General features: G+C 37.4%; 1 protein-coding gene across 1 annotated transcript; it reads left to right on the top strand.

The window, feature by feature from the left end:
- The first annotated feature begins 1,451 nt into the window (after window positions 1-1,451).
- atg101 (autophagy related 101) lies at window positions 1,452-10,247 on the top strand. The gene is made up of 2 exons (XM_028800127.2): window positions 1,452-1,966; window positions 9,412-10,247. Exons 1-2 carry the CDS (start codon window positions 1,715-1,717, stop codon window positions 9,814-9,816), a joined length of 657 nt encoding a protein of 218 aa, XP_028655960.1. The 5' UTR covers window positions 1,452-1,714; the 3' UTR covers window positions 9,817-10,247.
- The last annotated feature ends 253 nt before the right edge of the window (window positions 10,248-10,500 follow it).

Genomic DNA, 10,500 nt, shown 5'->3' with positions numbered 1-10,500 from the left:
AGGTTTTGTATGGAAGAATGGTCAAAAATACCTCCATCCAGAATGCAGACACTCATGAAAGGCTATAGGAGGCGTCTAGAGGCTATTATATTTGCAAAAGGAGGCTCAACTAAGTATTGATGTAATATCTCTGTTGGGGTCCCCAAATTTATGCACCTGTCTAATTTTGTTATGATGCATATTGCATATTTTCTGTTAATCCAATACACTTAATGTCACTGCTGAAATACTACTGTTTCCATAAGGCATGCCATATATTAAAAGGAAGTTGCTACTTTGAAAGCTCAGCCAATGCTAAACAAAAATCCAAAGAATTAAGAGGGGTTCCCAAACTTTTTCATATGACTGTAATTAGTTCAAGAACATCAGAATGTGACTAATGTGTTATTGAAATGTAAAACGAAATGAGAATTTATATTCACTTCATTATCCTTCCACATGGAGTTGCTAAAATCACAAACCCAAAAAAGTCTGCATTGGATTAACAAATGATCAAAATTTGCAGTAAAACTGAGCTAATTTTCATGCCAGGTTTGTTTTTTATAAATCTCAACTCTTGCGTAAGTAGTGGCCAAGTCATAGGTTGTCCAATTTAGTTTTGACACAATAAGATAAGCTCATGGAGAATGAAGTGAGAGTGAATATTTTAAACACTGCGGGAAATGTTATGTTTATTCTTTATTTATTAAGGGATTTGATTTATGAATAATAATAAGTTGAGAAAGAGGTAGGGGAGATTGAAGGGTGCTGATTTGGTGGAGTTCAATTTATCATTTGGACTTTTAAACAATAAACATACTGACTAGAAATCATTTTTCACTGTCACAATAATGCACAGTAAGTGCCACAATGGATGGATTCTTTGCTCTTTACATGGCTTGTGGAGGTGGCTCTCTATCCTTAAAAGGACTACTTGCCTTTCGCCACACTATTTGGAAAAGCACCTGCGACTGTGCGGAGTTACTGTTTTATTGGTGCTCCTCATATTGATGATGCAATGCCAGCTCATTTTTTAATGACTCGCCCCTGGGTAATGTAACTTGTCCAGCGCCGTGATATATGCACAACATTGGACTTAAGTATTTCACTAATAAACCAGGAAAATAAGTATGGATGTCATATTTTGGATTGAGCATAACAGTAAAATGTTTTGTCTTATTTTTACAATATTTAGCAGTTCTTTCTTTCTTTCCGTTTTTGTAAAACAGTTGTTTTAAAGTCGTTATTTTGTTTGCAAGCATCATGATATAGAAAAATATCTCATTTACCTCTCACCGGTCATTCTCTTCTTAGCCGAAAAGGACGTTTGACCCTCTCTTGTTTCCGTAGGCAGCTTGATGTACACAGGCTACACGTATAGAACGAGTCGAGGCTGAGCTTTTCACTTTGATTGGCTCCTACAGCTGGAACGACACATCGTAGGTTGGATATTTTGAAGATCGGCCAATTGAATGTCAGTCGTGTGCCATTTTTTCCGCTTTCATTTGTTTACAAGAACTTCGTCTGCCCGTGGCAGAAAAATGTGAAAAGCAACTGCGTAATCTAAGGAGTCTCTGTCTCTTGTTTTTACTTGAAAAGATGTAACTCTGTATTGCTTCGGTACATACTTAACTGTGAATACACATGGACATCTGATTTTGTGCAGTTTCTTAAAGTGAAGGTTCAGGATATTTGTGTGGCTTCCCGACCAAGCAGCACCGGGAGAAGCTAAAGGATGAACTGCCGCTCGCAAGTATTAGAGGTGTCGGTGGAAGGCAGGCAGGTGGACGAAGCTATGCTGGCTCTGCTACATACCATCCTGCTACATCGCAGCACTGGCAAGTTCCACTATAAGAAAGAGGGCACTTACTCCATCGGGACTGTCGGAATCCAGGACATAGACTGTGACTTCATCGATTTCACGTTTGTCAGGTTGTCATCGGACGAGCTGGATAGAGCGATCAGGAAGGCAGTTGGAGAATTTAAGGTTGTTCACGTGCAGTATTACCTTATTAACGAGTGAAATGGTAGCGAAATGGGTGTTCATGAACTCTGATGAAGGAGACATAAGCAAATCTTACGAGATACATGGGTCATACTAGTTAAATAATAACAGTACGAATTAAAAATTCACAAACATACAAAACAATTTTAAATTATCTGGATGGACGTATTAGCAAATATGCACACACCGTCATACATTTTAAAATTATGCAGTGAATGTTAAACATTTGTATCTGTGTGTGTATACAAGTTACCGAATACTTTCCTGAATACACAGGTTTAATATGGAGCAATATCATCACTAATATAATGCATGATTGCGTTTTTGTTAGTATAAAAAGTTTGCATTGAAGACAATAATATAATATATTAAAGTTTTTATAATTCCGTGGTCGTTTTCTTTCCAGTTGTCTCTCGAGGCCTTTGCCCGTGCAGACATAATTATGTACATTGCCCCACCAAGAAGTCTAAAACAAATTTGTATATAATTCTTTGAAAAAGTATTAAGCTTTTTCCCATTGTACTCACACTTAAGAGACTGCTTTAGTTGAGGGAATATGTATGCCTCAACCACCAAATCTTCCCTCAGAAAACAAAGAAAGAATACAAATAAAGTCTTATAAACTCACCCAGTATTTTGCATTCTCCCAAACATGATGAAACAACATTTGATTATTCTTCCTTTTGGAATATTTTATATTAGCTGGGCATAGGTAATAGAGAACAGTTTTGAGTTGTCACAGATATTTGACAGGATTAAAGCCAAGAATCTTTAACAGTACAGTACTCCACAAAGGCATCTATTTTGTTTATGCCACTGCAGTTTTACTCCAGTGATGTCTTTTGGACCAATGTCTTGTTTAACCAAAAATCATGGCTTTCGTTTGAAATGGTGTGCATAGCTTTGTAGATCATTGAGGAATAAATTCTAAAGTAATTTAATTATCACAGTTTGTGAGAGTAGAATATTTAAAAAATGTGGGGGGATGAATACTTTTTTAAAACCTCATTGTGTTCTTACATTTGGATTACACACAAATGCATTACATCCTGCACATTTCAGCATTATTGTTTCCTTTTTAATACTCATTATGAATAGCTAATATGCATTACACACAGTAACCACTGCAAATGGTTACTTAAAACATAGGCAATTTTAGTTTGCCTAGATAAACCAAAAATAAGCAAGCACAGACATTGCAAACGTGCCACAGATTAACTAAATATAATTGTTGGAGATTGGTAAAACGGGCAGTTGGGGCTTTGAATACTGGTATAAAGGTATTTTCCAGACTGGTAAAGCAGTCCAGCCTTAGCAATATCAGTCAGGGCTCTCTTTAACTCTGCTTAACGTGTGCTTTGGCCAAGAAGGGGGGCGCCTGCATTATGATACCTGACATAAAGTAGGGAAGCTTGGGAGTGAGCTGTTTTCACATTACTAACAGTAGACTTCCATCCATCCATCTTTCAAACCTGCTTTAACCTAAGCAGGTCACAAGAAAGCTGGAGCCTATCTCACCAAGCACAGAGCTCTTTTTTTCATGACAAATCTTTTTCACTAATGATATAAAAAGTCAACAAGTCACAAAGGACAAGCATTGTGCTTTCAAGTTACCAAAACAAAAAAATATATAATTACAGATGACATTATTATAGTATTTTCTGTTACTAAAAGTGCATTTTCAATACTTCCAAACTTGTTGTTAGCTACCAACCCTTTTTACTGTAATTGGAATTCAGACTGCATGTTGAGCAGAGTTGTGAGATGTTTCTGTGCTTTTATAGTTACATAGACGTATGTTACAATTAGTAACAGAAGTGTAGGCACCAGTATCCTTATTATACTCTTTTTACAGATAAGGATGTTTTCTGTTTCATTTTAACTGGGGTTGTGTCATATATAATGACAATCCAGCATTTTTATATTTTCCTGCACTGGTTTGGAATCTAGTGCATCACAGACTATCCACAGTATGACATTATGACATGGCATTACACTGTGACAGTTAAATCAAACTGTACTGTACTGTACTTTCAGACAGTACTGTGTGTATCTTTTCAAATCTAAAACCTTCTTGTATAAGGGAATAAGCACTTGTGGAGAATATGACCAGTGTAATAAAGAACTTAAGCACTTGAAACTGCATTTTAGCAGTAATTGATCACTTTGTGATAACTGTTTACAAAGAACTGAGAATACAGCCTTAAAGAAAGTAATAGTAATAACAGTGAGTCTGTTTTGAATTGACATATTTATCTTAGAAAACAAGTTCATGGGGATTCAGCTTAATTTAAATGTAGATATAAATTCTAATTAGAAACTCGTTAAAAATGAAATCATTCAGCTCCAGTTCATGTTATGAAAGTGTCCAGGTTCACTGGAAAAGGAGGAGGAGGATAAGCAAATGAAAAAACTACAGATGGTGACTAAACAGTGGGGATGTTTGCCCAGACTGCAGGATGTATTCCAGCAATGTATTGGTAATCCTTTAGTTTTATGCCTTCTAGAAGCCTTAAACTGATTAGTATCAGTGGAAAGTCACATCAGTCCATTCCAGATGTTCACTATACTTATTTTACTTGATAGGTGATCTGTCCTTTATATAGCGTTTAAACAAATTTAATACACTATGTACACAGGAAAGGTTTTCTTTTTAGTAATAGTAATGCAGTCTAAAACTGAATGCTGAATGGCATAATTTTGCAATGAATAAATATTTTCAAATCAATAACTGAAAAATTGAACAAATAGATATGTATAGTGTTTCTGCTTTCTGATCTCCTGACAAATTCTAGTACTATGACATTGTAAGAACACAAACATGGGAAAGATTGGAAACAGTATGTTATTTTACTGAAAAAGTTTCCTCTAATCCTCTTTTATTAATCAATTAGCACCTTTTACAATGGTCAATATTTAAAAAAGCTTCCTAGAAACCAGTTTAGAATAATTTTGATAATGAATAGAAATTAAAAATGACTATAGGACATTACTGGGAAAATTAAGCATTTGGAATGGTTGTTTTTAAACTATTTTAAATTCAGCCACACGGAAGGGATATTTGAAGGTTAAATAAATTATTCCTTATAATAAAAATATTTACTAAAAGGTTGCTGGCAGGTTTTTCCTGGTTAGTGGCAAATTACTGATATGTTGTTTGTCAAATACAAACTCTTCAATAGAGGTCTGCTTAGGATGGATTTCTATTTGCTGACTTGTTACTACATTTACATTTTTTTCTGCTAAGAACTGATATGTTGTGCCCTTACACATGAACTCATGTATAGAAATGTTCTTTATTATTTCATTTTTTTCTTGGCATTGCATGCTCTGCAGAATGAATAATGTGCTTGAGAGTTGTAAGCAGGTGCTTGAGGAGTACTTAATTTTTTTTATTGTCAGAGGAGCTTGCCAATTGTAATTTTGCCAATTTTTAACCCAAGGTTACTAAAGATAAGGACAAATTGTAATTATTTACAAGATTTTTTGACAACTGGAACACATTCAAATGAAATAACTTGAAGGGTCCCACAGTAAGTTAGAGGAAGGAACTGAACCAACAAACTATAGAAATCATGGAGTGAGCTACTGTAAGTCTTTAATAAAAAAATCAATTAAATTCAAAACAAAAATAGATGGTAGACTCCGGTAAGGTAAAAGAAACATATAAGACAATGTAGTATATCTTTGCAAATTTGTTAGTTATGTCAAGTTAGTGTGTTTCATGTGGCACATTTTTACAGAACATGATCATGGAGGTGCCAGAACCTTTCTTGACAATAGTGGATGCAAGACAGAAACTAAAACTTGGGTGGAAAGCCAAGCCAGAAGCTAATACACCAGTGGTCATTCATATTGTTTCAAATTAGAGTTGTCAGTCAACCTAAAACACATATCTTTGGGATGTTGCTGGACTAATATGAATATCTCATTGATATCATAAAGAGATGAAGCCATCAGTGAGGTGTAGAAATGAATGGTTTCCCATTAATGAAAACTAAATTTAAACATGTCGTTAACAAAAAAAAAATATTATTGTGTTAACTAAAATAGAAAAAGTCTGAGAATTCTAACTAAATGAAAACAAGAAAAAAAAATGGAAACAAGGCTTGTTGTTGTAATTTTCATTTTCACCACGTTAGTCTTTGTGCGTAACGTACATGTGACTGTGCAGTTGCCAGCATATTTATTAAATGTTATTTTAAACTGCACAGGTTTATCTTGAGTTTAAACAAGATCATTGATTTCTGTACATTTGCAAGTATCCCTCGCTGCTGGTGTCCAAATCTGTGGATTTCATTGGTCATTTCATTCATCAGTGAGCCCTTCCCTTCTCGAACTGAGAGTGAATACCAACGCCTCATCACTTGTCAATGACTTATTCTGTGGATTACATTGGCTATAACTGACCGTCAGTCATTGATGCCCTGCTGACAGCGAATGGCAGGCAGCTTTCACCAAACTTCATTGAAAAGGTGTATAAATTAAAACGTGCCATACATTACTTTGGAAGATACAGGAAAATAATTTGAAAATCAGAGCACTGGATGATTTTTCAAGCTAGAATAGCCACCCCCATGACTGAAATTCAGTATTTAGACTGGAAAAAAAGGAAGGAATTTCAGCAATTTCACACTTGTTTGTGGATGGTACCTTTGCAGTGCAGTCTAGCATGCCATCAATGTTATCAATCAAGCTGATGTTACATGTATACCTTTAGTTTTAATCAGGTTATTAGTATTAATGCTTTAATGTGGGTGGTGTGTCACAGTGTGAGTTCCTGTCACACTGTTGTGATGAACTTCGCAATGCTTCATCAATAGTAAGTGGATGAACTGCAGTAATCTTAATATTATATTTAGAATGTGGCAGTATAGCAAAGTTTTTACAGGGTATTGCTGTGCTTGGGAGGTCATAAACACTGTTAATTTTGAAGTACATCACCCTGCTCAGGGTTTATTTTAACAAGAGTAATGTACCAAATCTGCTTTATATTGAAATAAACTCCAATGATGAATCTGTATACATTGAACTTTATCTAACGTGCGTAACATGTAGCACATCAGTTTTAAAGCACTAGAAGTATCTTATTAATTGCAGACTGCAATCTTGACGTGTCAGTTATTCCTCCGTGTGTTGTTAAATTACATTCTCTCAGTTTAGGCTCACAGGGAGCTTCCCTTGGATTTGCAACTTTCTTACTATGTGAATGATCTGAGATGTTTCCATAATAGATGTTCAGTGTTTAATGTAAATTGTATGCTTGTAGAAATACACCATACACATGGAGAAACTTTCATCACTTTTTCTACTAATATTGTTATTAACATAGGTCAAGTAGCAACTTCAACAGTATTTCAAAAAATAAGCAAAGTAAGAATTATCCATCCATTTTCCAACCCGCTGAATCCGAACACAGGGTCACGGGGGTCTGCCGGAGCCAATCCCAGCCAACACAGGGCACAAGGCAGGAACCAATCCCGGGCAGGGTGCCAACCCACCGCAGGACACACACAAACACACCCACACACCAAGCACACACTAGGGACAATTTAGAATCGCCAATCCACCTAACCTGCATGTCTTTGGACTGTGGGAGGAAACCGGAGCGCCCGGAGGAAACCCACGCAGACACGGGGAGAACATGCAAACTCCACGCAGGGAGGACCCGGGAAGCGAACCCGGGTCCCCAGGTCTTCCAACTGCGAGGCAGCAGCGCTACCCACTGCGCCACCGTGCCGCCCAGTAAGAATTATCTGAAACAGAAAAACTCTTTTAAAGCTTCGAAATTGGTAGATGACATATAGTCAACATTAGGAGATATCAAAAATAAATAAATATATAATAATAGAATATATATTGTGGAGACCAGCCTCGCCATAGACAGGCAGACACCAATGCTCAAATCACCACACACGTTTATTTACAATATTTACAATAAATAATGTCCCGCGCACAACCCAGTGCCCCTGCACCACACACCCTCAGTCCAGGCTTTCAGACTCCTGTCCTCTCTTCGCCACCTCCACTCCTCTCCTCTGAGCTTCGTCCTCTTCCACCCGACTAGCTGCTGACTGGAGGGAGGTGGCCCCTTTTATGTCCACCCGGACGAGCTCCAGGTGCCTCCTGATGAGCACCTGGAAGCAATCCGGGTGTCCGTGGTATTCCTTCCGCTAGCACCTCCGGGTGTGGCAGAAGTGCTGGCGTCCAGGGCTCCACAGTCGTCCGGGCGCCCCATGGTGGTGGCCACGAGCCCCAATAGGGTTGAGCTTCCATGCTCAGTTCCCGTGGCCCCCACACAAACCAGGGCATCTGCCCCCTCATGGTCTGGGAAGGCACAGTCCCTCTCCCAGTCCTTCTCAGCATCCCGGCTGGGCACAGCCACCCGTCACAATAAATATAAAAATATACAATAATATAAAAATAAATATAAAGTAAGAATATATGTGTGTAATGATCTTACTGCTATCCATCCATCCATCCATTTTCCAACCCGCTGAATCCGAAACACAGGGTCACGGGGGTCTGCTGGAGCCAATCCCAGCCAACACAGGGCACAAGGCAGGAACCAATCCCGGGCAGGGTGCCAACCCACCGCAGGACACACACAAACCAAGCACACACTAGGGCCAATTTAGAATCGCCAATCCACCTAACCAGCATGTCTTTGGACTGTGGGAGGAAACCGGAGCGCCCGGAGGAAACCCACGCAGACACGGGGAGAACATGCAAACTCCATGCAGGGAGGACCCGGGAATCGAACCCAGGTCCCCAGGTGTCCCAACTGCGAGGCAGCAGCGCTACCCACTGTGCCACCGTGCCGCCCCTCTTACTGCTATATATATTTTTTTATTTTTGGTGCTGTCAAAAATAAAAAGAAAGCATTTTTGAAATGAAATAACCATTTGCTTAAATCTGTGCCAAGTTAAGGTAACAATTAACATCAGAGCACACTTGTTATTTGATTCTGCATTTTTCGATTATACTAGAAGCCTTGAACTTCACATTATCATCAGAAAATGTAATTCTGTCACAGACTGTAAAAGTTTTTGTATTAATTTAATGGGTACAAAATTAATGACAGTGCAACTATAGAGAAAACAGTATTTGTACAATTACAAAACTGTCAGGGTGGACATTTTGGTGAGTAATGACAAAACCCTATAGTTAAATGCGGAAAAATGTAAAATTTATAAAAACTAAAAAAAATATGAAAAACTATGCAAAAGCTGAAATAGGGAAATGGCTAAAAACTAAAATGAGAAATTAAAACTAAAAATGTCTTAAAACTAGAAAAAAAACACTGCTTGTAGTTTAATATTACCGCTGGCAAACAGGGTTTTTGTCATGTTATATAATTAGACAAATTGATATGTTCATTTTGGGAATTCAAGGAACTGATATTTTTGTTTTAAATTGTATTTCAGGATGCTTTACGCAGTTCTGGGAATGATGGAGCAGGGCAGATCTCTTTGGAGTTTTACCAAAAGAAAAAGTCTCGTTGGCCTTTCTCTGATGAGTGCATCCCTTGGGAAGTGTGGAGTATCAAGGTCAATGTTGTCAACCTAGCTAATGAGCAAGAAAGACAGATCTGTCGAGAGAAAGTGGGTGAGAAACTTGGGGAAAAAGTGATTAATATTGTGGAGGTGATTAACCGACATGAATACTTGCCTAAGATGCCTACACAGTCTGAAGTGGACAATGTCTTTGACACAAGTTTAAAAGATGTGCAGCCTTATTTATATAAAATTAGTTTCCAGATCACAGATTCTCTGGGTACATCTGTCAGCACCACCATGAGACGACTTATTAAGGACACTTTAGCATTGTAGAGACTCCATGCTTATGCTGTTGGTGCTTGTTTGCCGCAGCAGTCTTCGTTGTTGTTTATCATGAGTGTCAGTTTTGTTGTCTAGGCATACTTTATGTCGGTTACACACTGTCTACTGTTTTATATAATTAAGTGGAGTACTTAAATGGAAATGTGTATTTCCTTATTCTTCTTAGTAATTCTCTGTCACATTTACTTTATATCAGATGTAAAGGGAGGCTTGTAATTTAGTGTTTTTTGACTTTTAGAGAGATTATTGTATGATATTTATTCAAAAATGTAACAGCAGTTTCAGGTAATGTCAGATACTAGCTGACTGATACTTTTTAATTACGTGAATGAAAAAGGTGGGAGAAACAGTTAATTAATTTTTATTTAACATGATTAATATGCATACTTTTTATGTTAATGCTGTAAATTAATAAAGTACAAGTGTACTGTTTAGCATTATAGATTATTTCTTGAATTCACATAGCAATATTTATTATTAAAGGGGCATGGTATGAGTGATTTAAGCTTTTTTTATATTTTGATATTGACAGAAACTGTTAGGGCCAAGTTTACATTTCATGTTCAGAGTGCATACGTGCACACATCATTGCTGCTATGCATTCCCAGCGTTTATTTGCTCCTCTGAGCATGTCCTCAGAAATTAATACAATGCGTATGCGAGTTACAGTACCAG

The sequence above is a fragment of the Erpetoichthys calabaricus genome, chromosome 4, assembly GCF_900747795.2.
Source record: "Erpetoichthys calabaricus chromosome 4, fErpCal1.3, whole genome shotgun sequence".
NCBI classification, from domain to species: Eukaryota; Metazoa; Chordata; class Cladistia; order Polypteriformes; family Polypteridae; genus Erpetoichthys; species Erpetoichthys calabaricus.
This window is presented reverse-complemented; position numbering and strand designations above follow the sequence as displayed.